At 28.5% G+C, this 27,966-nt stretch overlaps 4 protein-coding genes across 6 annotated transcripts; 2 read left to right on the forward strand and 2 right to left on the reverse strand.

Annotated features, from left to right (window-relative positions):
- Positions 1-3,376: 3,376 nt before the first annotated feature.
- Positions 3,377-4,052, forward strand: LOC114194738 (protein RESPONSE TO LOW SULFUR 3-like). The gene has a single exon (XM_028085120.1). The coding sequence runs from the start codon at positions 3,430-3,432 to the stop codon at positions 3,736-3,738; it is 309 nt and encodes a 102-aa protein (XP_027940921.1). The 5' UTR covers positions 3,377-3,429; the 3' UTR covers positions 3,739-4,052.
- A 1,157-nt stretch (positions 4,053-5,209) lies between these two features.
- Positions 5,210-6,851, reverse strand: LOC114194510 (thaumatin-like protein 1). 2 transcript variants are annotated; one of them, XM_028084781.1, is made up of 4 exons: positions 6,297-6,851; positions 5,742-6,009; positions 5,598-5,661; positions 5,213-5,504 (listed from the first exon to the last, which is right to left on the reverse strand). In XM_028084781.1, exons 1-4 carry the CDS (start codon positions 6,787-6,789, stop codon positions 5,487-5,489), a joined length of 843 nt encoding a protein of 280 aa, XP_027940582.1. In that variant the 5' UTR covers positions 6,790-6,851; the 3' UTR covers positions 5,213-5,486. The 2 variants fall into 2 exon arrangements, with proteins under 2 accessions (XP_027940581.1, XP_027940582.1); XM_028084780.1 differs by having other exon boundaries at positions 5,210-5,661.
- Positions 6,852-10,928: 4,077 nt separating this feature from the next.
- On the reverse strand, positions 10,929-13,797 carry LOC114194511. Of its 2 annotated transcripts, none has more exons than XM_028084782.1 (3): positions 13,579-13,797; positions 11,291-12,808; positions 10,929-11,195 (listed from the first exon to the last, which is right to left on the reverse strand). In XM_028084782.1, the coding sequence occupies exon 2, from the start codon at positions 12,733-12,735 to the stop codon at positions 12,298-12,300; it is 438 nt and encodes a 145-aa protein (XP_027940583.1). In that variant the 5' UTR covers positions 12,736-12,808; positions 13,579-13,797; the 3' UTR covers positions 10,929-11,195; positions 11,291-12,297. The 2 variants fall into 2 exon arrangements, with proteins under 2 accessions (XP_027940583.1, XP_027940584.1); XM_028084783.1 differs by having other exon boundaries at positions 11,278-12,808.
- Positions 13,798-14,492: 695 nt separating this feature from the next.
- Positions 14,493-16,545, forward strand: LOC114193487 (probable ribonuclease P/MRP protein subunit POP5). Its single transcript, XM_028083313.1, has 3 exons — positions 14,493-14,777; positions 14,870-15,007; positions 15,952-16,545. Exons 1-3 carry the CDS (start codon positions 14,600-14,602, stop codon positions 16,098-16,100), a joined length of 465 nt encoding a protein of 154 aa, XP_027939114.1. The 5' UTR covers positions 14,493-14,599; the 3' UTR covers positions 16,101-16,545.
- Positions 16,546-27,966: the final 11,421 nt, after the last annotated feature.

A 27,966-nucleotide genomic window follows, 5' to 3' on the forward strand; every position in this document is an offset into this window, starting at 1 on the left:
GGTAGCCAAGCCAAAAGCTATGGTGCACACTAGAGGGTCAATAAGCTTTGGACAACACTTGAATGATATGATATTCATTTTCTCTTTTTCTAGTAATATTTATAACTCTCTAATAATACTTATATGTTGTATACATTTGGTGGATATCATTAGTGCATCAATCATATACATAAACATACTTATTATAAATTTTGATATACATTTGATAGTATTGATTCTATAGAATTACACATTATTTTATAGGAGACGGAGCACAATGGGTATGTTTCTTATGGTGAACTATACAACAAAGTTCATAAAAGAAAAAGATAGTCAATATATCTCCTATAAAGAAACAAATTTCATTGTAAGTATACATGTTTTAAAGAATATTTATTTAGCTATTTAATTTTATCTTAAAAAATGATTGATTTATTATATAGGAATCATATGGAAGTGCTTTGGTAGAAAAGTATGGAGAAGATGTATCAAAGCATCCTAAAGTTGATTCTGCAATATGGGTGAAGATGGGAGGTGAAAATAAGAAAGGTAGAATGCCCTCGCTTGGATCTTGCCATCATCAGTGTGAATGGTTCATCTTTCATCTTCATCAGTTGTAGGTCCTTCCACAAATACAAATCATGCACCTCCAATAAAAGAAATCACTGCAATAGCTATACAAATGTCTCAAATGCAGCAACAAATGTAGATACAGTTACATTTACAAACAAAACCTCAAAAGCAACTACAAATAGAGTTACAAGACAAGTAGAGGCACATGCACAACATGTGCAAGCTCAGTTGAAAGCACAAGCAAATATCCATGCACAATTTCAAACACAATTCTAAGCATAAATACAAGCACAAATGCAAGCACAAGTGGAAATGCAAACACTTTTATAACAACAAATGCATACACACATGCAAACACAGATAGAGCTTTTCAAGACACAAATATTTCCTGCTTTAAAGATATCATCATCACTGTCAGTTAAGAAACACAGGGTGAACAAAATATGAAGATGATATTGCTTTATTTTAATTTTAATCATGTATGTTGACAATTGTTCTATTTGTGATGCCTAAAAACTTTCATTATGTTCTTGGCTTTGACTATTTTGAATATGGTAAAATTTGACATGTTTCATATAAATTGGTTGGCAAGATTTATTATATTTTTACGTAATATTGATAATTAAATGCATTTTATAAGGAATAAAAATAATAAGAGCATGAAATATTATAGCATGATGCAATTTGCTGCAGTTTTGCTAGGGATTAGCAATGAATTTGCTACAACCACTTTGCTAGGGATAACTTGATATTTGCTACAAACATTTTTGTTAGGGATTAGTAAGAGATTTGCTACAACCACATTGTTAGGGATTTGCTACAAATAATTTGCTATAGATTAGTTAGGGATTTGCTACAAACAGTTTGTTAGGGATTAGCTAAGGATTTGCTACAGCTAGTTTGTTAGAGATTAGCTACAACTAGTTTGTCAGGGATTAATTAAAACCAATTTGCTAAGGATTAACTATATAATAGTTTTTTTTATTAATTAACTACCTATAATTTAACTACGATTCAATGTTCTCGCTATTTTCTCGCTAATTCTTTTCTAAATCATTTTGTGAGAAATCAATGAAAGATTTTTTACTTACAAATCTGAAAAATTTTTGTAATGTCAATATTCATTAATTATACCTTAATAAGTGATTGGTCAAGTTCGTTTAAATGCATTCCACCTGTTGATTAAATTAAGTGCATTCATGACCTAAGTAACTAACCACTTTGGAATGACATGAAAAGAAATCAGTAATTAAATAGTAATATATTTCCTTTTCAATAATTAATTTATAATTTCAATTACCCCATTGATCAATGAAGCGTAGCTTAGAGGACGGCATTGGACAGCGTTAACTCAGACCATCCAAGCGGAATGCTGAATTAGATTTCATTAGTCTCCATTTCAAATTAATTATGACTAATTAATGCTAATTAATTACGTGTCTTTGCCTCTTATGACTCTATTATTTCTTTAATGGGGTGGTGGCTTCTCCTTTGCGTTTTAGATTTTCTTAATCACATGCTTTTGCTTAAAGCCATCAACACCACCACACACACTTGTCTTAGTATCATTAAACTTTATCTGTTTTATTTACAATTATTACAAGAGTTTGGAGTCAAGTTACTCTCTAAGAATACTTCTTATATTTGTTATTTATTTTTCTTTTAATATCACAGATTAATGATTCACTTATGTTTGGTCATTAAATTAAGATAAAACTGAAGTATGCTAATTTATAGAGTTTATCTTTAGATTAACTTATCCTTCTCAAAAGAGATATTCATATTTTCCTTTTTTTTAAAATCGTTTTTATTTATGCTAATTTTTTATTAGAAAAATTGATAGATTTTTTTTAGTGGAGACTCCACTAATAATGTAGTTTTTTTTAGATTAACTTTTTTACATATGTTTAGGAATAATGTAACTTTTGATAATCTATGAGGGAATAGATTATGTAACGAAGAAGGTTGTGTTGGTTACATAATATATCATATAATAATTTATAATAATTAGAATGGTGAAGATGAAACTAAATTGACTTTTCAAGAGGTGAGGAGTTGCTTCACGTTACTCCTTTCTCCACAATCATTTATATATATTATCTCATTATACAAACAGTTAAAGGTTAAGAGATTCTTCTAAATTAGTGTCATATTTAAGCATCATATATGTTATTAATCACTAGTGTTCTTCATAATGTCCACCTAATAAATTAAATTTGATTAGATAAATCTTAATAAACACACATAAGCCTAAGAATTAATATTGTTATTTTTTAATGTATACCGAAAAGGATGAGATATGAATTTTCCAGGTGAGAACATCTTTCACGCAATAAAAAAGGTTAAATAAATGTTAGAAATAAACCAATTTTGTTATCTTTCTTTTTCATTCTGGCATGGATTAAATAATAATTTGTTAATAAACATGGTTGCACACTGATTTGAGTATACCTTGTCCCTTTCGTGAAGTAAATATCTGTAACATCAAAATAATTTAAAATAATAGACAAGAAAACGAGGGTCCATTTAAAAAAAGAAAAACAAAACTTGATAAATTTTGAATACATTTATCAGATGTAATTAATAATTTATTATTAGCATTAAAAGTAAACATATATATATATATATAAATAATAATTAAAAAAAAACCATGAAGTATAAATTTAATGTAAGTCTCAAAGGATTTTCTTAAAAAAAAGAAAAGTAAAATTTGAGCAACAGTTTATTTATATCTGATATTTTTGTGAAATGTGTAAGGTGAGGTTCATTGAACCTGGACACACCTGATTATAACTCTTCCAATCGAGTATTTTAAATACTGAATGGAATCAGAATCGCAGCAGAGGAAACGTTAGAAACAGAACTGCATTGCAGGTGATGATGAGGAAGGGTGAAACGACGTCGTTGGAGAGTGAGCTGAAGAAGCGGAACGAGGAGCTGGAGGAGGAGCTGAAACGGAGCAAGGAGAGGGAGGACCACGTGAGGAACCAGCTCCACGCCGCATTGGATCGCCTCTCCGTGGCGGAGGACGCGGAGGAGCGCCTCTGCGAGCAGCTCGGTGACCTCGAAGCCGAGGCGCTGCAGCAGGCGCGTGACTACCACGCCCGCATCGTTTCACTCGTCGATCAGCTCTCACAAGCACACTCTCTCCTCAACACCACCTTTCCCCTCCGTTCCCCCTCATAAATCTGAAGTTTCTCTCTTTGCATGTTCTTCTACAGCGCGTCGTTGTTACTTTCCGGTGTGCAACTGTGCGGTATGAAGTGATACCATTACCATCGTAAAATTCGATGATGTATATATGTAGATTCTGTTGTTAAGGTTAAGGTCAAGGTTTGGTAGTTCCCTAGTTTGGATTCTGGATTTCTGGGTTTAATTTAGATTTAGAGAAAACAGATAGAAGTTTTAAAATAATGTATGTATACACTCTTGTTCCTACTCTGCTTTCTCCTAAATTTTGTGTAATTAATCAATATTAAGAGAATTCTACGTTTCAAATCTGATGGAGAGAATGATTATTGACAAAGTAAAATAGATTAATTTTTATCTTTTAACAAAAATAAAATAATAAAATAATATTTTTTTTTACCTAAATCAAAGTTTGTCGAAGTTTATTAGAAATTTTTTTGTTAAATTGTCATTTTTCCTTTCAATTTTACACGGTAATTTCTATTCAGAAAGTTGGAATGCTGAACTCACAAAGATAGAATCAAACAAGAAAATAATAATAAAAAATGGATTTGAGCGATTCTAACTACGACACGTTTGCGTTGTATGATTCAAGGTTTGATGTAAGTTTTGTATTTGTGTTAACTTTTTCTTTTTCTTTTTTTTTTCATTTTTCATTTTTCTACGATTTTGAACATAAAAAGAAGACTAAAAAAAATGATATTATGTAGAATGTACAGTTAAAGCAGAAAGTAAAGGTGAAATCTATTTATTTTGTTCAATCAAGTTTAGTTCTGTCGTGTTTGGAACGGTTTAATAATTAAAATAACCACACATTATTTGCAACAATGTAAAATACGTCACTATCAATATGGTAAAGAGCAAAATAGGTGACTCTAAGTAGAGATAAAGAATGTAATCTAAATAAACTAATATATATATATATATATATATATATATATATATATATATATATATAAAGTTTGCATGAATGTTTTATACTATATTGCTTCATAAGACTATTGGACGTACAGATTAACTTTTAAAATGATTATCAGATTGAAATAATTCTAATTTATCATTAATACTATAAAAAGTTTCCAAATGAAAATGCATCCTATTAAAACTCTTATATTAAAATAATGTCTAGATTTGTTGTAGTAAACCTAGGGTATTTGTTGGTTAAGAACTAACATATTCATTTAAAAAACTGTCACGGGATGTTTCTTTCACAAATTACATTTATGTTTTTATATTAAATAGTGTCATGATAGAGTAGATTTGAAATTATAAATGAATCCAATTAGTTAAAATATAGGACTAAATTAAGGTTAATTTAACTGAAAAAATCAGCTCCCACATGAATAATGCACAGGAACGTTTTTCATATCCTAATTTTGCATTAGAGGAATGTTAATTATGCAATATACGAGACCATGACTTTCTTTAACATTGAGACCAACATACAGTAAATTAATTAATAAAGGATGAATTTAAAAATGATTTTTTTATTATGTACAAGGCATATTTTTTTCATATGCATTTTGCCATGTTTATATGTATTTTTTTAAACATTAGAGTGATGGTAAATGAATCTAGGTGGCAATTGGTTCTGAATCCCTGAGAGTGATTTCTGCATTTTTTGTTTCCTCAGGATCCTCATGTGTTCCACATTCTCTGATGAATTTCTGCATTTATTTGTATTGTTTGTACCTGTTTTCCTTTGAAGAAACACTTGTGAGATTGTCTTGTGGTGTTGGCTGATATCAGTGTCTGAGACTTTGCTGCAAGCACAGAGAGAGAGGTACAAAGAGAAAGAGTGTCACTGGAAAGGGCAAGAGAATATCTGAAGAAGAATGATGGAGCTGCTGCTGAACCTTCTGATCAGGCCATCCAATTGATGGTGGTAGAGGAGGAACTGGAGCATTTGGTTTTCTAGCCCTGTGTTGTGCCAATGCAAAATCTTGAATCAGTTTTTGAGTGTTAGAATTTAGGGTTTAGGGAAGTGGATACATGTATACCTGTTGGTGTTGGGACAAAAAACAATGTCATATTCAAAAGCTTTGCAAATGAAAGTGCTGGTAGCATCATCAAATGCATAGCTATAAGCTTTTGGACAAGCCTGCTTGAAAAGGGTGGAATAATAGGATGGCTGGCATGTGCTTGGATTGGCAAATTCTCCACTGCAACAGTACTCATCTGATCCAAATGCCTCACAAGCACTTTTACACCCAACTACACCATCCTGGTATCCATCTCCTCCCACTACTTGAAGTTCTTTTGGACAACCTACGAAATTTAGGATGAATGAGATGCAATTGTGGTATCTAAACTTTAATACATTTTGATTCTCAAACTTTAAAAACAAATAGATATAATCTTTTTAACCTAATTATGCTAAATTCTTTTTACGTGTCAAACGTGTTTCATTTTAACATTTAAATTGACATACCAAAAAAACACATGTGACACATTTTAAAGAAATTTAACGAAATTGGATTAAAAGGATTATAATAGTTCAAGACTAAAAGTACAGTTAACCTCATAAATGACTTCATTTCTGAAAAACATGTTACCTCTGTTGATGTCTGTGACACAACCTGTGGCATTGCAGACTCCAGAACCATACACACCTCTTGGTTGAACAAGCAATGGCAGATTGTAGCCATCCACCATGCTGACATCATAGAAGTCTTGGTCATTGCCTTTGCCAAGAGTTATCTCAAACAATGAGGTAGGAGGAGCAGCACCATTTCCATCACATTCCAATCTTCCACCACAATCACCTGTTTCACACTTGCCAATTCCTGTTGCATCAAATGTGCACCCAGTCCTAGCCCAGATTCTCCCCGACCAACCGGGAACACTGGTGAGTTTGATCATCTGGCCGGAGTCCAGCCGGAATCCGGTGGTCGGAAGCGGCGGTGAGCCGGAACCAGAGAGTGTGCCGGGCCATATGGTATAAGGGCAGTTATTGGTTATGGTGAAAATAGAAGAGAAAGAATAAGACAAGAAAGTAAACAAAATGACACAGAAAGTTTGGAACTTCCATGATACCACTATTGGCATTTTCTATGATTAGTATTATTGGTTGTATTGTTTTTGAGGGAATTGATGATGTGCCAAGAATGAGTAGTCTCCTCCCATATTTGTATCAAGAATGTGTGCTACGTTGCTTTGGTGAAATTCTCAGCCACAATACCAGCTACATGGGTTTAGCATTTCTTTTATTGTGGATGGCCTAATTAAGAAGCTATTCTTTGCCTTTTCTGTTTCATGGAAAACTGAGAAAATAAGGAAACAACATTAATCTATGCGATCTCTGTGACAGGAGAATCATGATGAATTTCCTTCAAATAATGGTGTCAGAAAGTGGGATAAAAATTGTTGCATTATTGCATAGGATAGGATGATCCCATAAAGAAGTGACCTAGGATTCCTCCTACACAGAAGTACATTGACTAGGCAATACGTAAAGGGAAAACTTCTGTACGAAATTATGCATATTTTTCTTTTAGTTCGTTATTTCCTGCACCTAACTACACGCTTGGCCACTGTGCAGTGACTTCAGAAAATTGACATGTACCAACAACTATTCACCTTTCATGGAAGAAAAGAACAAGCTTTTCAGCACTGAATTTGACCAAAGACTTCTTCTCTTTAAACACACGCTAAATTCTTATCATTGTTTCAATGGGAACTCAGAAAAAAGTACCTCCACACCCATCTGATTGCTAAAGTCACAAACTCTACCCATAATTTTTATCTGTGCTTAAAAATTTGTTTGAGAATTTCAATAAAGTTTTACCAATAATAAGAAATATGTTTGAGTAAACACTACTCTAACAAAAGGAATGGATCTCATAGTCCATGCTTTTGTTGAAAATTCGTGCGTATATAATGAAGGAATCTAGGTGGACCATGTTGAATTTTGAATATTTAGCCAACTTAATTCAACCACATAGTTTTGGTGAAAACTGGGTTCATGGGTGATCTTGTCGTCTGATTTGTAGATAAGTAAACATGTTTTCGTACTTATTAGACTTAGTTAAAATGTTAAAATATATATAATAAGTGTTAGAAAAGGTACTATCATTTTCACCTGCAACAAATTTTTAAAAACATTTTATATCTACTTTTTTATTCTTTAATCTTTCTCTTTATTTACAAATACAAAGTTAATTTTTTAACAATCAAAATCCTCTTATGGATTGTCAACTGGTGTAACCATGTAAAAAAAATAAAATTCTATTAAATAATTTTTTTTATAAAAGTTAAGTTATTTTAAGTTGGTTAAAATTTTTTATCAGTTAAAATATTTTTGATGTTGCTGAATTTGTAAATTTAAGCATTTTAATTCATTAAATTTATTTAAGTTTTTTAAAAATTTATAGTTTATCTTGTTTTAATCTATTAATACACTCTTTTTAATCAACTAAAACAATTAAAGATCTTTGTTTCGTTTTCTCGGATTAAAAGAATCTAAATACATCGTATAGTTTTGTTTTATCGGACTAAATTTATTTTTAGTTGGTTAAAACTATTAGTGCAACAAACCCAATGTTTATATCATTTAAAAAACTATTTGAACTAAACATTCCAGAGCTTGAAAAAGTTATTTTCAGGGTGTTTTTTCAAACATTTCTTACCGCTGTTCTTTAAAAGTTGAAAGATCAAGATTATTATCATGTTGTTCCTTACATTGTATATCATCTTTAACTATTATTTCACAAAAAAAAAGAGTTAAAGTTTTCCAAGTGATCATGTTCTAATTCTTTTCTTTTTGGAGGTTTTGTTTCTCAATTAGGATGATGTTTGGAGGTCTTTTAGGATTTATGATCTTATGTTAAGACATATTTTCTTGTTTCTTGAAGGGTTGTGGTAAAACTTGAAAGAAAAAAAATAGTAGATTATTTTCTTAATGTGCATATAGATATATTTAATTGTTTTGAAATTTAAAAAACATTAAAAACTATAAAGTTCTTTCTAATTCTTAGTTTTAATTGGTTGAAATATTCTTATTCTTTCTTTAGGCAGATTCAAATGCTGCCTTCTTTATTCTTCAGTTCCTCGTACCCTTGATAGACTCTCCACCTTATTCTCTATTCAACTAAAAACCACAATCACTAATTTTGTTAGATAAAAACACTGTAGTTTAATTTTACAAGAATCATCAAATAATAGAGAAATAAATATTAACAAGGATACGCATAATTTAAGGTAGAAACTCTAAATACGGAGAAAAAATCATGAACATTGTTAAAAGACAACCAAAAAATATTTACTATCTGCAAATTTGTACAACACGCAATCTAACTCTCAACCCTTGATCCTAAGTATACCACAATCTTCAAAGCAAAAACTTATCTACATCTCACAAAAGTCTATTACAAAAGTATAAGAAAGTCAACACTAACTCAAAGTATTAAGACTTGGGACAACTAAAACCATGAACCTAGAGTCTATTATATAACCATGAATACTCACTCCTTTACTTATCTTGAGAAAAGTGAAAACTGAGACTTTACATGATGCATATCACACTCAACAAACTCCACCATGCTTAAAATAGACGTATCTTCATTGCCTTCACCACCAATAATTAGACATGTCAAAGTGAGCCAACCTGGCTCACACGGGTTGGCTCACCACGAGCCGGGTTTAAAATGAGTGAACCCAATCCGGCTCACTTTCTGGTGAGCCAGAAATTTTGTAACCCGGCTCAACCCACTACGGGTTGGTGGGTTAAGTGGGTTGGCTCACCAACCCACCTAAAAAAATTATTTATTATTTTTTTTAGTATTCAAATATTTAAATAAATTTTTAAGTAACCCATGAGATGACAATCATAGTAAAATCAAGAACCAATGTTTTGATCATGCTCACCACTAATATATGAAAAATTATTTTCAAGAAAGTATCCATTAGTCTAAGAAAGCACCTCTAATATTACAAATTTTTTGTCATGCTATTCAACAAAATATAAATAAAAAAACTATACATTTTCTTCATGCTAATTCATAAAAAAATGTTTATAAGATGGTTACTTGAGTAATTTACTATAAAGATTATAGTTAAAGATTAAAGTATCAACATATATATAACTTGACAATCAAATTAATTAAACATTCAAACTATTCAAATATAATTAAGCAACATTCTAGCATTTAAAAATATGAAATTGTGAACAAATATAATAGGAGTAGTAAATAATTATTAAAAAAAATTAAAAAAATAAAAGAAAATTTTTAAAAAAATTGTAAAAAAATGTTGGTGGGTTAAGTGGACCAACCCACCTTCAACCCGGCTTGAACCCGTTTAACCCGTGGGTTAAGTGAGCCGGGTTGAATTCAACCCACTTTTGAAAAAGTTGAATTTTTCTCAACCCAACCCGGCTCGAACCCGTGGTGAGCCGGGTTGGCTCACGGGTTGAAACCCATTTTGACATCTCTACCAATAATCATACTCCACCATAAGAGAGAGTATCTTCACTTGAAATTAAACCATTTCAAGAAATTTTCATACACCATGCATGCTAACCAATGCCCATACATAAACATTATATACCCTGAATCAATGTTAGCCAATGTCCGTGTAAAAATTATCTCTAGAAAATACTCATTCTAGCATTCACAATCTGTTCACCCACATGCCACCACGTGTGACAGTCATCCGCTCAAAAACAGGAAATGCTAATACCACAATCCTCTTCTCACAAATCTGACCATTCAAGAACTACCACGTCATCATCTTCTTCCTCAAGCATATTTGAACAAAAACAGTTACATAGAGACAACCTTCATCTTTCATTTTCATCTTCCTCTACCAGGTTCAAGTGCCTCACCTAAGAAGGTGAAATCATGCTACTAGGAAATAGCAACAGTGCAAACAACAACCACAATCCACAAAAATTAATCTTTAGCAGTAAATTATAATGCTGAATAACAACAAGCCAATTTACATATCAGTTTAGTGATAAATTCTTCCTGGAATATGAACTATTTGTGAAATGTTTATGTTTTATAAGTTGAAATATATCATTGAGAAAAAATCTACACGTTAAATTTGTTAATATAACCAGTAACTAAATTTTATTTTTTAAATACATGTCAACTAATCTGTTGATAACAACTTATCTTTAATATATCCAAGTCATATTTCAAATATATTGGATGCTCTACTACAAGGATAAGTTGGAAATTGAAAGCTACATTACAACCTCCAGCTTCATAAATATCAGAAACAAAAGCTACATCTGTCTATAAACAATATTAAAGATTAATTACAACTGTGACTAGTACATATTACAAAGTACAAAATTTGGCAGAAATCATTGACATGCCAATTTTGTAAGAAAATTCATTTTAAATCGAAAGTTATTACTTTCCATCATCGAGTACAAAGTTCAATTTTTCAACACTGATGTTGCTGCTGCTGCTGCTATGTTTCCCTTTATTTGCTAATAGTCACCTTACCTACCAAACAAGTATTAAATCATTTAATGGAATTCAACCATAATTTCAAATTAAATTAATAACTAAGATTAGGCATCCCTACTTTATCATCATACCAGATTGTATCTCTACCGTATCTGTACAGCATCATAAATGATCCCTACGTAGCCTTTAGACTCTATAGCCCCATAACTGTTGGTTTCTCCAAACTTCACCATAGAAAGATTTGAGCAGAAGTCGCAATGCCTGCATTCATTCAAGGAAAAAAAGGCATTTATCAATAACAGATCTTATAGTACAATTCTATATTATAAAAATTAATTCAGTATTGCAAGACAATGTTTTGAACGCTCCTTCCTAGCATATGCTGCAAAACCTGCACAAGCTACAGCAACCTCAGACAGGTAACCGTTTAATCAAAGCAGAGAATGAAAAAGATATCAGAAAATGAATAAGAAGAAAGAAAATGTGGACTAGATCATCTCCCTTGAGCCTGCAACAGAAATAGGAAGAGTGAAGCAGCAAACCCAAAATCAATTCACCAGATGGCAAACTGGAGAGAACCTCAGCCTACAGAAATCAAGGTTATTGATATGACCCTAAGGACCAAATAACTGTTTGCTGTTCATACAAAATTAAGGAGTACAAAGCTCATGACAGTAGCAATAGCAATGAGTACATTAACCACAGATACACTAGTAACTTGATGGTTAGCTAATAAAGGGTTACAGTTAAGTACATATCTCATGTATGCATCTATCAATTGACTGAATCGAATTCAAGCAATGAAAGCCAAAATACATTCTGTAGTCGGCTATGACAGTCAGCTTCTCACTAGATTTAGAAGAAAACCAATGTCAATTCAAGTGTCATAAATGTGTTGCGCGTAGAAAGATCCTGTTCAAATCCCCATTCAACAGTTGCTACTTTAAGACTACATTACATTAATACTAGAAATATAAAGATTTCTTCCTAAAGCAGATGGGGGCACATCATGTCCACCAATAAATAATCCATAAAGTTTTGTTATCGATACTCATCTGATTGACAAAAGAAAAAAAAAAAAAAACTTCAAAGGGACAAGAAAAATTATAAGAGTCTTTTTCAGTTATATAATAGATATCTAATTCATATCCATGCCATCTCCAACTTGGCTGCAGATAGGACCGACAGCAGTGAAAGATCTCTCGAAAGGAGAAGGATGAAATTGTGCATCACGTCTACGCTTAAAACCGCAGCTATCAGAGGGGGAATTCTCTGCATCAAGCTTTCTGCGGACACCTCTCACTGCTTGTTCCTCTGCTGGAGTAAGGGGGAAAATTTGACCACTTGCTAGACAAAGTGAGCTATGGTTATCATACAGAATTCTCTGGTTACAGTTTTTATCGCAGATGTGAGTCAGCATTGTTAGCTTGCAGCGATACATGTTTCCACAAACATGTTCATTTTCACATTTCCAGTTGCATCTGTGACAGGGAACTGGACCATCTTGGCCCAAAATACTTGACAGATAAATAACATTTGAAGGAGCTGCAACCATAGGTTTGCCATGTACCTCCATTTCTTCGGTCTAAGCAGAAACTTCTAGGATTCCAATCTAATACTCCCCAACTCGAAGGCCTTGCCTGAATTTTCTGCAGGGCCCACCACAACAACACATAATTCAGTAAACTCAACACAAACTGACTTGCTTGACTCTAAAGAGATGTAAGGACTTTAACCTTCTATGACCAACCAATCTTATAAAGTAATTTCTCTCAACGTGTGTCAAATAAGAAAACTGTTTTCATAAATTAGGTTAGATCTTAATCCATACTGAAACATCCTTCCAAGACAGGAAAACCGAACACAAAAAGCCATAAATGGAATTTAGCAGTTCAGAAAAAAGGGCAAATTAAAAAAATGATTTTTGTTAAATTTCTAATTCAGAAAATGTGTAAGTGATTAGTAAATTATATTCATTCACTACCTCTCTGTGACAATAACACAAACACCATTTATACTTAGGCCAACCAAATATCCCAATGAGGCAGATCTAAACCAAGGCCAATCAAGATTCCCAAAACAAAATAAGACACCACAATCAACACAACCACCGTGGAAATTAATTACCCATCCACATTTAAACATCTTATAACGCCTGTTAGGTGTGAATAAATGCACAAGAGTTAGGAAACAATAAGAGAGAGCATGTGAAAGGAACAAACATATGCGAACACATCATTCTCAATTCCCATGCACATAAAAAAAAAAAAAAACCCATCAACAACATTGTTCCTATAACATACGAATTCAACCCCACCATAAAAAAGAGAAACCACAATATTAATCAATTCGGTTAAATGATTAGACGATGAAACTAGGACGAAAAGTGGACCAACCCAGATAAGAAAAATGGACTTACACGCTCTCCAACAAGGTTATGCTGCCAAGACTTGTTCCTCAGTACCTGCAAAAACGATGCAAGAAAAACCCAAAACAGATAACATAAAAAAATTGAAAAAACAGAATCTCTCTCTGAACCACACTCTCTCTCTCTCTCTCTCTGCAGAACCTAAGCAGAGCAAAAGCTAGAAAAATTTAAAATTTGCAAGGAATGTAGGAGGATGGAATGGGGTATTTATAGAAAGCAGGTACTGATGGTCACTGTGCACTTGTGGGACACACACCAACGTAGGACAAAACGAACTACCGGAAATGCGCGTCAAATTTCGGGCAAATTGTGACCCAAATGTAAACATGTCACTCTCGGGTCGGGTCATGTCAGGTGGCACCATCTCCATCAAATTTGGATTAACTATCGGATCTAACTCCAACGTTCTTTCTCATCCCACCAATTATTTTTTATAAAAAAATGTTTAATTAAACATGTGAGTGAATGTATTGGACCATAGAAGATACTACCTCTATAAGTGTATCCATTTTTTTGTCAAATTATTAAGTTTTTCTATCCTAGTCAATTATATTTTAATTTTCCGTTTAAATAGTTGAGGGTTTATATTATAGAATTAGAATTGAAGAATAATAAACTTTTAAAATATGAAAATAAAAAATGAAAACACGACAGTGGAAAGAAATTAAAAAATGAAAATAAAATATATTTATTTGTGCACGTGTCCCGCAACGGATCTTTTCCACTCTCGTGTTTTAAATGCGCCACTCACTTCACTCGCTCAATATTATTTTCAAAATTCAAAACGAAGCGGATTAGGAGGAGAGAGAAACAAGGCCACACCGCGAAAACTGCGTACCCTACCACAGGTCAACACGTGTACGCGCTATTGGGCTTCATGGATCAGAGCCCATTAAAGGACCCGACCCATCTTATCGGACATTAGCTTCTAGGGTTTCTGTTTAATCCTTCCATCCATCGATGATTTTTGTTCTTGGAATCGAATCTTCGATTTGCTTGAGCGCTAAGGATCATGGTGGGGTTCAAAAACAGATACATGGTGATGGAGGTTTTCCTCAACCCTAATAGAGAAAAAGCGGGCGATAATTCTGTTATAATTACACAGTTTAATGTCTCCAAAGCTGTGAAAGACAGCCTTTTGGAGAATTTTGGGGAGTGTGGTTTGGCTTCATCGTTGGGATCATTCCAAGGTAAGTAGTATTTTTTTTTTTTCATGCTGTTTTCTAAATGCTATACAGATTTTGATGGTATTAACATTTGTTTTTTTGTTTTTTGTGTGCAGTTAAGTATGTGAATTCAATTACCAATGTGTGTATAATTCGGGTATCAAGGGAGGAGTATCAGAAACTATGGTCTGCCATTACGATGGTCACAAACATTGCAAACTGCCCCGTCGTCTTTAATTTGCTGGATTTGTCTGGTAAGCAAAAATAAAATCCTGCTTCGTTTGTTCTTGTAGTTTTTCATTGGTTTTTCGTTAATTCCTTGGAGAATATATTGTGTTGAACAAGAGAAAAAAATAAAAAAGGGCGTGCAAGATTATGTCACGGGAAAGGAAAATTGAGAAATTCGGAAATTTTGAATTGTGCTATTGCTTTTTTGTTGCTGTTCAGTTTGATCCTCGGGTTTACATGTGTATCAGAAAAATAAATGTTTAGGCCCTTGGAAGAATTTCAGTTCCTCCAGGGATCAGTTTTGTGATCATACCGAAAACAAATTGGTCCAGATTTTGATTTAGAATACTGTTATGCACGACAGTGCTTTTGTCAGAAAACCCTTTCAACAACAATAGAATGCCTCCGTATTTTCGTAGCTAGTACGTTGACCCTATCTTGCTATGAGGTTATAATTTGCGATGAAATTTATTATTAAAATAACATTACCAAATGTGAAAACAAAGGACATCAGGGTACCGATGTGAAAACAAAGGACATCAGGGTACCAATGTGAAAACAAAAGACACGTGCATTATAACTATTGAAAGAAAATTGAGGTTTTGGTTGTTAGACTTCCTATTAGGGGTGTGTGAAGCTTTGGAAGGGAAATTGGTTTGCGGGAATTTGATTATGCAATTGTTGGGGTGACATGGATTTTGTGCCGCAGTCATATGTAGATGTAGATTAGTTATGCATTGCTTTTCTTACTTCCCAGTGCGGAGGGATATGGATTATTTATATAATTTATGAACTATGTTGACAATAATATGAATGCAACTCAGAAAACCTTTTAGACACTTTTTATCAATTTGATTGGATCTAGCCATTGACCGTATTCGTAATTTCAACTTTTTCTGTCACTTAAAGATATGATGTTTAATATAAAATAATTATAAATCCTGATATGAAATGTTACATTGTGCTTCAGGAAGTATAAGGGCGTGTAAAAATGCTGCCTTGAAGTGTGAGGAATCAAAATTTGAGCAGTACAAACTCATGGTCGGTGATCGTTTCTCTTCTGCTGATTCTGATCGCATGAATTCCTATCTCGACAGGATCAAAGTTTTGGAACACTGAATATTTGGCCTTCAAGTGGTGTCTCATTGAGATTTCTCAGTTTCTTGCAACTTGTTTGTGTTCAGTCACATGTTTTGCCTTATAATTCTAGGATAAATTTTAATCTCTCTAGCATAGGGTATTTGTTCTCCGTGTGAGTTCAGTGCATTTCTGAGTTTACCGATGATAGTAACTAGTGTATGGTATAGAGTTACAAGTTTCTTCCGTGAGAGAAGACACTTCTGAAAATATGTAAATTTGCGCCTTTGTAAAATACTAGATTAGGAGACATAGTTGCAGAGGGAAACTTTTTCTTTTAGAGCTTGCAGCTAGTTTCTTCCATTCTTTCACTTCAATTTTCTAGATTTATTGAAAGAGATGCAATCTTCTTAATGATTTTATTGATTTGGTGTTATAGTAAGCAATAACTTTTATGAATGTTTTGGTTGAAGGAAATTAGAGTTAATATTCGTTTTTCTTGTTAGATGAAATTTCAATTCTCTCAGCTTTCCCTGTGCAGCATCAACATCACTTGCCAAATTCTCTTCCTTGTGATTACATTGAAAAATTTTCTCTTCCTGGGATTGTAGCTGATAACGAAAGTAGTTGGAGATGTTTCTTTTTTATTGAAATACTATATCATGTCTTGGGAAGTGACTCAGAAATATAAGTTGTGCAACATATATCAGCAGTTTCCTTCTGTAAGTTTTAAGAATTACTATAAATATACACTCTGAAAATTTCACTTTCTGACTTTATTTAATGGAAACAACTATTCTTTTCATTCTTTCTTTTTATCAAATTTTATTCTGATAATTCTTTGTTCACGTAATTGGATTCATCCTTCAAGAAATTATGTCAGAAGTGTTAATTATTCTAAAAGGTCCGAAACGGAAGATAAAAATTTAAGATGGAGAAACTTTATTTGATATGACATCAAATCAATGTATACAGAAATAATTGGGTTGGTTTTCACATATAGTGTAAAGGTGTACTGTTTCACAATATTTCCTTTTATTGCCAAACCAATGTTTTTGTTTAATGTAAATGTACAAAAATTGATTTATTAAACCATATCTTTTAGTAAGTTTTATATGTTTAAATAAATCAGTTAATGCGATTCAATTATCAGTCCACACGTTTAACTAATCTATGAATTAAATTAATTGTTTCGATAACCGATTTTTAAAATATTGAATGAAGCAGAATATTATTGGAATAAATTTTGGCAAAAATGAAATGAAGTATATTAAAATCTAAATGGACTGCAGAATGTAATTACGTATAAACAATGCCGCATAGCCTAAACAAAAATCGTGTCCAACACTTATCAGACATTTTCTTGTCGGCTATTGCATCCTGCAGCCCCTAAATGACTAACTGCATCTTTACAAAAATGAAAAAAAGAATTAAACATCCTTCACTGCACCAGACTATCATTGTTGCTGCCGTCCCACAGTTGCTTTGGTTGCTTCCGTAATCACGGATATGATACAGTTATGACATCTGATAATAAAATATTTTAAGAATAATAAAATATGATATTTGAAATATATATTAAAAAATATGCAATAATTTTTAAAATATAAATATGATTGTCAGTATATAAATTTAAATTTAAATTATATATATTAAACAGTGTCAACATAACAAATTATAAATTATTATCATGAAAAGTACTATTATTCCATAAAGTAAATATTTCGATAAAATATCCTAAAATATTTTATACGAATACATATCGAACATGAATTCGTTATCTAAATTAAAATATATGTGTATCATAAGTAATCACCTCTCTAGAGGAAAAAGAAGCTACCTAGGAAAGAAAAGATAAAATGTGAAAAAAAAAAAATTCATTAGGAAAAGTTTTTCTGGTACATATTTTGTGTTTCAATTTTTTTTTTTTGGAATATATTTCACGTATGGTTTATTTTGGAAAATTCATTCCGAAATGTATTATATGTATTTCAGAAAATTTCGTTCTCAATATTTTGTTTCAAAAATCTCATTCCAAAAAGTCTTATTTAAAAAAAAAAATCCAGGAAGCTTTTTTCCGAAATTTTCCTGATCATATATCCGGAAGCCACTTTTTGAAAATTTGTGGGGTACAAGACGAAATTATGAGGGTGGTGGGAATAAAATCCTTTCTTGCATTTTTGTTTTAATTATTGGACCTAATTGAGTACAATTTATTTAAGGGTTAAATATGTTTTTATCCCTTAATTTTTAATAAATTTTAAAATTAGTTTATTTTTAAATTTTGAATCAATTTAGAATAAATGAATAATATATATATATATATATTAAAATATTAAATATTTAAAATAATATATATGAAATTATATAAATATATGTCCAAACTAAGGTCTGCTATAAGAGCAACACAATTTAACACATTCATCCAAAGTTTTATTGAAAAATAATATAATTAGTTAAAAGAAAAAATAATAATTAAAATCACTAGCGTAAACACAGGTGTGATAGTGTGTATATGTATTTTTTAAATATACGTGATATTATATTAGTAGGTGATAATATTGTAATGTTATTAAGTTAATATATAAAATAAAATTATATTTATTAAAAATAAAGTGAAATATATCAGAATAGATAAAAGAATAATCATCGATAAATAAAGAAGAAGAGAAGAAGTCAAGATAGTCAATTTTATAAAAAACTTATAAAAGTAACGATCAATTTTTAAAAATTTAATAAATTATTACATTTAAAGGATAAAATTGGTATTTTGAAATGTGTAAAAAAAGGAAATCTCCTTTATATATTATTATAGAGACATAAAAAATTAAAGAAGTAAAAAACGGTTAGTTTATGTATGGAGGCGTATGTTTTACAAAATATGTCTGCATTTCCAAAAATAATGAAAGTAGAATGTATATTCCTGAATTTATTAGAAAATTATAAAAAACATTTCTTAATATGTTTTATTTCTAGAAAAGCTATTTCTCTTTATATTTCACTTATTTATTTAATTTAAAATTTAAAATCTATTCGAAAAATATGAAAAGTAACAGAAAACGTATTTCTAAATTGGACTAAAATTAATTTTTCTATTATAATATTCACACATCAATTATAATTTTAAGAATATAAAATCATTAAGACAAAATTCTCTACGATATGTGGTGTCTTCTTATCGTGAACGTCGTAATATGCCTTGCAGCTTAACTTATGTATCTTCATTTATAAAAAAATTCTGTCATTTATTTGTTCATGAAGGTAAGATATCGACAAAAATTATTTATTACGCCATTTGCATGATAAGATAATTTTATTTGATAAAAACAATACACTATGATTTGTTAGAATTAATTGACGAATTAATTTTATTAATAACTTATTTGAAATATTATGATGGATTTAATTGTGATTTAACAAAATTTAAAGACTTATTAGTTATTATTATGGAAAGTGATAATAATAAATTTACATGAAGATAAATCTTGATCTCTTTTAGATAATAATCTTACATCTTTTACAAAAATCAATTTTAAGTCTAATTCAATTTTTTACAATATTAATTTAAAAAGTGATATTTGTATTCATTTATATATTATAAATTAGTTTTATTTCTAGTTAAGGTGAGATCTCTAAAGCAACTATTAGAAAAAATACCTCAAATTCCATAATCGATTCTAACCATATTTATTATACCATTTTATATAATAAGATATTTTTATTTGAATAAAGTGCCTTTTATTAAGTAATTTGGAAAAAAAAAAAGTGTAACTAAAATGACATGAGTATGCAATGTGAAAGCCGTTCTTTGCATATAAAAGCACAGTTAGATAAGCATTAACAAAGAAAGAAATTAGACGTAACCAAATTAAATAGCTCCTCCATTGAATTAAAAATCCATTAACATAAATGGTTCATGGGAACATATATAATACTTAAACCCTTATCTTTCCGTTTAATGAAGAAATGCAACGGTAGAGATCCAAATTCTATAAATAACTTCAAACTCACTCCATTAATTAGCCTTTTAAATGTATATAATGCTTGTAGAGATGATACCAATTTTATACGAGATCACATTACTTTTAGAGAAACAATGTTATTAAAATAGAATAAGATAAGTATGAAAAATAAATAATATTATCATAATTGTAAACTTAATTTTATTTATATATTTGGTGATTATTTGCTCAAATTTTGTAATTGTTAAACAATTTAAAGATGTTAAGTAAAAGGAATTTTTTTCTTTTTAAATAAGTTAATATACTTTTTTTTCTTGAACTTGGTGAAAGTCTATTTTTTTCAAAAAATAAAACATTCATTAATTAGTCTTTATAATATATATATATATATATATATATATATATATATATTAGAATTTTTGCACGCACGGATTATTTTTTAATGAATGAATTTTGTTTTTAATAAATAAAAGAATTAAGAAATTAAAAATAGATATTATTAATAATAATAAATATGATTTAAAATAAAAAATATCAATTTTCTTATATTTATAAATAAATGTAACAATCCTGAAATATCTAATTAACTTCCTTTTTTCTTGAACTTGGTGAAAGTACATTTTTTCGAAAAATGAAGACATTCATTAATTAATCTATAATATATATATATATATATATATATATATATATATATATATATATATTAGAATTTTGACATGTTAGATTATTTTTTAATGAATGAATTTTATTTTTTTAGTAAATGAAAAAAATTAAGAAATTAAAAATAAATATTAATAATAATGATAAATATAATTTAAAATAGGAAATATCAATTTTATTATGTTTATAAATGCATGCAATAGTTCTGAAACATCTACATCATACTAATTGTAATAATTATTGTTTTGTTTAATATAAAGTTTTGATTTTCTAAACATTTATATAAGTACTTGTTATGAATATTTATATAAAATTTCTTATTGATTTCATTATTCATAAGAATATTATAATCTGCAATATAATATAAGATCGATATAACTTTATTAAATTTAAAATTGGATTAAAAAAATAAAAGAATACAATACAATAATCGATAAATAATCGGAATAGTGTAAGATTAAATTGTATACCTCTTATCAAAGATTTTTAAATATTTATTTGTAAACCACATTTGTAATTGTAGTGGTTAGTTACATTTTCATCTTCATCCATAATTAGTATTTTCAATCCAATTTTTTTTCTATTCCACTCTAGAAACTCTTATATATAGTTGTCTATGAGTGAATATGGGGCAAGAAAGATAAAGTCCAATTTTATAGAGAGTTTGTCTTGTCTTTTGTTATACTAGTATGGGACCCGTGCGCACGCATGGGTTTTTTATGATTTGTATTATTATTGTTGTAGGTATTTTGTTTAAATATTATATATTATATTGGTTAAAAACTAAATTAAAGTGTTGTTATTATTGATTTAATTTATGTGAATTTGTAAAAATATTATTTAGATTTTAGTTAATTACGACAATCTGCTTTATTATCTAATTATTTAAGACCATTGATTAGGTTCATTATATATTGGTATAATCTATAGTTACACAATACATAGTTTATAGTTATACTTAATTTATATTGAAATATTGATATGATTTCATTTGAGAATAAATATGAAGGGTGTGGTTTTGGCAGCAAGGTATAATAATCAAGTGTCTTGTAAATTTTTGTTCGGTGCATATGTATATATCGTTGTTAAAATAAATTATTGGTATATTGTGAACTTTTGTTCCATGTAAAAGTATTGTACACATATGAATAATCAACTTAAAGAAAAATGGAAAAAATGCAAACATATTGTGAGATGATATGGTCCCTATTAAAAGTTAGAGTAACTAAAATTGATGTTAAAATTTTTAAACAAAAATACATGTAGATATTGTTATCAACTGTAGACATTGAATTTATAATAAAAGTTAAACATAATACAATAAATATGAAAGTATTATAGTAATTAATTTTGTTTTTAATATTCAATAAATAATAATAGATAAAATAAAAAAAATAAAAGTATATCTATAACAATATATAAAGAGGATACCCTCTTTTGTGTCTACATTTCGTTATTTCAGTCTTACCCTTAATATTGTTTTAAAAATTATAACATTTTATATATACCAATATATAAAGAGAAGACCAATGCATACACACAACTCATGTTTTTTGTTTTATTATTTTTTTTAATTTTTAAAATAGATTTCATTATTATTATATATTAATAAAAAAATAATTTAAATTTTTATTTTTATCGGATTAATTGTATGTAATTATTAATTCATTATTTTAGTATATAATTAATTTAATTAACTATAATAAATTTATTTTAGTGAAATTAATTAAAAGAAATAGTAGAAATAATAAGATTTGATCATAAATATTTAAATATGATATTAACGATATTAACAGTACAATGATAAATGTGGATTCTAAAATCTATGCATAACGCAAATAATAAGAAAAGCAATTGATTATTTAAAAAATATTATTAGGAATAGATTTTAAAATATCTTTATTAGAAGTTGTGTTTTCATAAGTTGGAATATACTCAGATTTAGTAATTTAGTATTATGAAAATATTTGCATTGTTTCCTGAGCAGTCATAACTGTGACATTATCTTGGAATATGTCCATTTGCAATGCAATTGAAACAATTATAATATTGGAATATGAAACCATTTATGAGTCATTTATGAAAACCATTTAATAAATATTTATTAAGGAATTGGTAAATGTAAACAATTATAAAAAAGAGAAGATTGGTAAGAGAAGATGAAGAAGATTGTAAAAATTTGATTGCTAATGAAGAAGTAGAAAATTGATAAACATTAGAAGTATATATAATATACACAAAGTAGGATAATGATAATTATTCCAAGAGTCACAACTGTACATCATGATGGTTTGAATTTATTGCATGTCATTGGAAACTAAAAAATTTCATTAAATATTATATATATAAAAAATTATATGACTAACTAATTAAATATATCAAATCAAATATATATTCATAAATATAAAAACACTATATTAAATTAAATTTATACATATTAAAACAGTGACAACTGTATAGCATATCAAAAAACATGTGTGTTCTTCATTCTCTTCATGAATCTCAAAGAAAAACCTTCATCAATCAAAGGAGTAGTTACAATAATCTACTTCATTATATTCTATTAAAGTAAAGTGTTGAAATATTATGTAATATGGTCCGATACAAGTAAATACAACATGAAATTGATGTTAACATTTTTAAATAGAAACACGTATATATAACATTCCCTCTGTTCATGTGGATCTTTTGAACAGAGGCAGCTATTTCTGGTCCCTTGGATTGCGTGCCTTCTACTTCTCATTCCCTCTGTTCATGTGGATCTTTGGACCGATTCCAGTTTTCTGCACTTCCCTTGCTCTTGTTTTCATGCTCTACTTCTTGGACGTTACATTTGATTCATGTCCTGGGGTTGCTGACACTGACATGGCTGAAGTTTTTCAATTGAACAGACACCATGTTGATGTTGAGATTGGAAGCGATAATTAGATGTTAAAGTGGGTTGATTTTTCTGTTTGTGGTTGTAGATGGTGAATTAAACTTTGGTTGGTTGTGTTGTTTGGTTAGTAAGATATGTGTAACAATGCAACTTCTGCAAAATATTTGATGGTACAAAGTTGAAGTTGAACTCAAGTCGACTAGGATTGCATGTAAATTTTAGAACTCTTGTAAATGGTTAATGAGTTGAATATGTTTTTTGGTTCTTTTAAATTTTAGAATTAGTCTATTTTAAAATTTTGAACCAATTTAGTCATTCATCTTTCGAAATATGTTAATTTAGTCATTTTAATCAAATTTTGTTAGGTTTATTTGATATTTCATATGCTTTTTAGGATTGTATTTGAGTTGTCTATACTGTTTGACACATTTTTGCTTTAATATTAAGTCAAATACTATTATAAAATGCGCTTGAAATGTCAAATAAATTTAACAAAATTCGATTAAAATGACTAAATTTATATATTTTAAAAAATAAAAAATTAAATTAATTTAAAGTTTCAAAATAAACTAATTTTAAAATTCACAAAAATTAAAAAACAAAAACATATTTAATCCCTTATTGAATAAACAATAGAGTTTTGATGGTAAATTTTAGAATATGAAAATAAAGAAGTAGAATACTGTTATGCACGGCAATATTTTTGTCAGAAAACCCTTTCAACAACAGTAGAATGCCTTCGTATTTTTATGACTAGTACATTCACCTTATCTTGCTATGAGGTTATAATTTGCGATGAAATTTATTATTAAAACAAAACTACCAAATGTGAAAACAAAAGACATCATGGTACCAATGTGAAAACAAAAGACATGCGCATCAATAACCGATTTTAAAAATATTGAATGAAGCCAAAACAGTATCTAAGAATATTATTGGAATATATTTTGGCAAAAATAAAATGAAGTATATTAAAATATAAATGGAATGCAAAAAGTAATTACGTATAAAAAATGCCCCATAGCCTAGTGTCCAATACTCATAAGACATTTTTTTGCAGGCTATTGCTTGCTGCACCCCTACATTACTAACTGCATCCTTACCAAAATAAAAGAAAAAAGGATTATCATGATTAATCTCTTCTTCATGACTCATATACCCCTCTTTAGTGTATATGGAAAAAAATTAGAATTGGTATGAAATTAAAGAATTATTATAGATAAAATAATTATTTAATTATGAAAATTTGGTTTTGTCTTTCTCAATGTTATCTTAAAAGACATTCACGATGACAATTCATACAGCAAAAGTTCCATGTTTGAATCTAGAAATGACAATAGATAAATTTATTTTCTTAAAAAAACACGTATACATGTGAGATACTTATATATCTGTACCTGCATCCACATCCTTACACCTAGCTAATGTATACATTTAATTAATAAATCAATACAATTTCAACGATTTAAAACTGTTCATTTGTCTCATTCATATTAATTTGCCCAAAATCTTACAAAAATTATTTAAATACAAAAATACTTTTTATTGTTTAACATACTTTTTGTATTATATTATATAATTCATATTTACATATTTATTTTCTTACAATGAAACTTTATGTTATTAATAAGGTAAAATTTGACACAACACTACTTAGTCACACATGCACTACGTTGACAAAGTTTAATATTTGAATAAAAATACAGTTTATCTTTTTTAATTTAAATTTTGAAATACTATTTTAAATATATATATATATATATATAAAATTATTTTTTAATCGTATTTTCCCTATCTCTGTATATAAATATAAATATTAATTGAAATAAGTACCTTGAATAAATATTTTAAGAAGGTTTAAATTCATTTCTCATTCCTGTACTTTTTATTAAATTTAGTTGCAAATTTGGTATTTCTTATTTATAAAAATAAGTAATTTTGGTCAAATATTAATACACATGTCATCTAATTGTTTGAAAAGGATGCTACATATATTTAAATAATAATAACATCAACCTACTCATTTACATAATATATTAATATGTTTGATAATTAATTTAATACACATTATTATAATAAATATGGTAACCTTTTTTATTAATAATTGAACAATATATTCATATAGTGAACTACTCATGTAATTAAAATTTCATAGAGTTAAAAAGTATATTTAAACGTTTTAGGAAGTATTATGCTACCAGATCCTTTTTTAAGAAAATATTATTAAGAGAATATAGTATATTATTTTCTTTTTCTATCTTTGTTACTAACAACAAATTCAACTTCTTAAAAAAAAAAAAAAACTACTAAGAATAACCAAATGCAAGGATTTCATTTTAATAAGTCTCTAATTTTTTTTTCCAGACAATAACTAATTTGCTGTTAATCTAATCTTGTGTCTTGTAACTTTCCTTATTTGTTTTCTGCCTTTTTAACATTCGTCTATATCTATATTTATATCTATATTTATCTATAACAATAAAAGGATTTATTTTTTCGTGTCCACATTTTATAATACCCGTTTTATTTTTATTTATTTTAAAAATTAATTATTTTATAAATAATTTACTTTTAATATTTTTTTACAAATCTCTTTTGTCTTAAATCATTATTTAAATTTTCTTTTTACATATCTTTTTTTTTAATTTTATATTTAACAACTATTTTAAAAATTATATATTTGTTATTGATCTTAAATTTCTTGAAAATTAAAAAATGCAAATACATATGCGCGACAACGACTGTGTGTTCGCTAGTGACTATAACGTAAATATGATGAAGAGAAAAAAAAATCATGGACAGTTTTTTAGAAAACAATTCAATATAGCGGTTATGATTAAGAAGTTCAATTAACAATATTATAAAAGATAAAACTAAAATTAAAATTATGAAACGTGTACATAAATAAAATAACCCACTTTATAAATAGAATAAATAAATGAATTAGCAAACTTTCAGGATTATCATTTACTTTGATTAACATTGTATGTATGTCTTATTTCTTATTCATTTGATTTCTTTGCCATTGTTTGCAAATTTAAGACTTTAAAAACAATTATGCCAAACTATAATCCAACTTTTCACAAAAAATTGAGAACATGAGTAAAACTATTGGAAAAGAGAGTGAAAAATGTTATCTTATGTAAAGAAAAACTTATTTTAATTAAAATTATAAGAAGTATAAAAATGAATGAATTAATTTATATTACAAAAATAATTATTTTTAGTTGAGGTTATTTTTTGTGTTTCTGGAGTTTTAACCCCACTAGTGACTTTACTCGAGATTTTTTTTTAGAAGAATCAACGTAGCCAAAAGATTATCAAAATTTTCAATAATTCCTTGGACTAGTACAACTTATCGACGGTTTAGAAAATCTCCGATATTGCCTGAGATTTTCAAAACTTCTTTATTGTTTAGGATCTTCAAAACTCTTATATATCCTAGAATTTTCAAAACTCTTGTTACTGTTTGGGATTTAAAACCCTTGTTCTTGCATGAGGTTTAAAATCCCATTATTATCTAGGATTTAAAACCTTTATCACTGTCTAAGATTTTGGAATTCGTTATTTACATTTATTTAAAATCTTGTTATCGAATCATTATATTTTTTATTAAACAATCAAATACTCAGAAAAATTAAATTAGTGAAATAGAAATATCACTCCGAGACTACTCAATAATAAAATTTCTATTTATAACAACACCTACACTAATAAATTTCATAATCAAAGATTATAACTAAAATAAAAAATGTAAAGATACAATAACTCCTAATTAATAGCGTGAAACCACTTTAGTAAAGACTTAAATAATGATTTGGTCTTGTTATTCATTCTGATTTTTTAATTTGGTTCTACTATTTTTTCTGGTTCAATTTAGTTTTAATATTCATCAATTTTATTCAATTTGATATTTTTATTAACATCGTTAAAATAATTAATTGAACAATAATTATCATGTGCCACCAAATTAAAAAAACTAAATAAATACTATGATCAAATCATTATTTAAACCCTCGTAAAAACATAAACCACTCTTATGTAAAATCGAGTATTTCCTTAACGATCAACGACAAAACATGTTGAAAGGTGTTTGAAAGGATAATGTTAAATATATATATATATATATATATATATATATATATATATATATATATATATATATAACATATTCATTCAAAGTTTTATTAAAAAATAATTTAATTAGTTCAAATAAAAATAATTAAAATCATACATAAAAATTAAAGAAGTACAAAAACTGTAAGTTTATGTATGGAGGTGTTTATTTTACAAAATCTTTCTGCATTTCCGAAAATAATTAAAGTAGAATGTATATTCCTGAATTTATTAGAAGATTATAAAAATCATTTCTTAATATGTTTTATTTCTAGAAAAAACTATTTCTCTT

The sequence above is a fragment of the Vigna unguiculata genome, chromosome 8 (genome assembly GCF_004118075.2).
Source record: "Vigna unguiculata cultivar IT97K-499-35 chromosome 8, ASM411807v1, whole genome shotgun sequence".
NCBI classification, from domain to species: domain Eukaryota; kingdom Viridiplantae; phylum Streptophyta; class Magnoliopsida; order Fabales; family Fabaceae; genus Vigna; species Vigna unguiculata.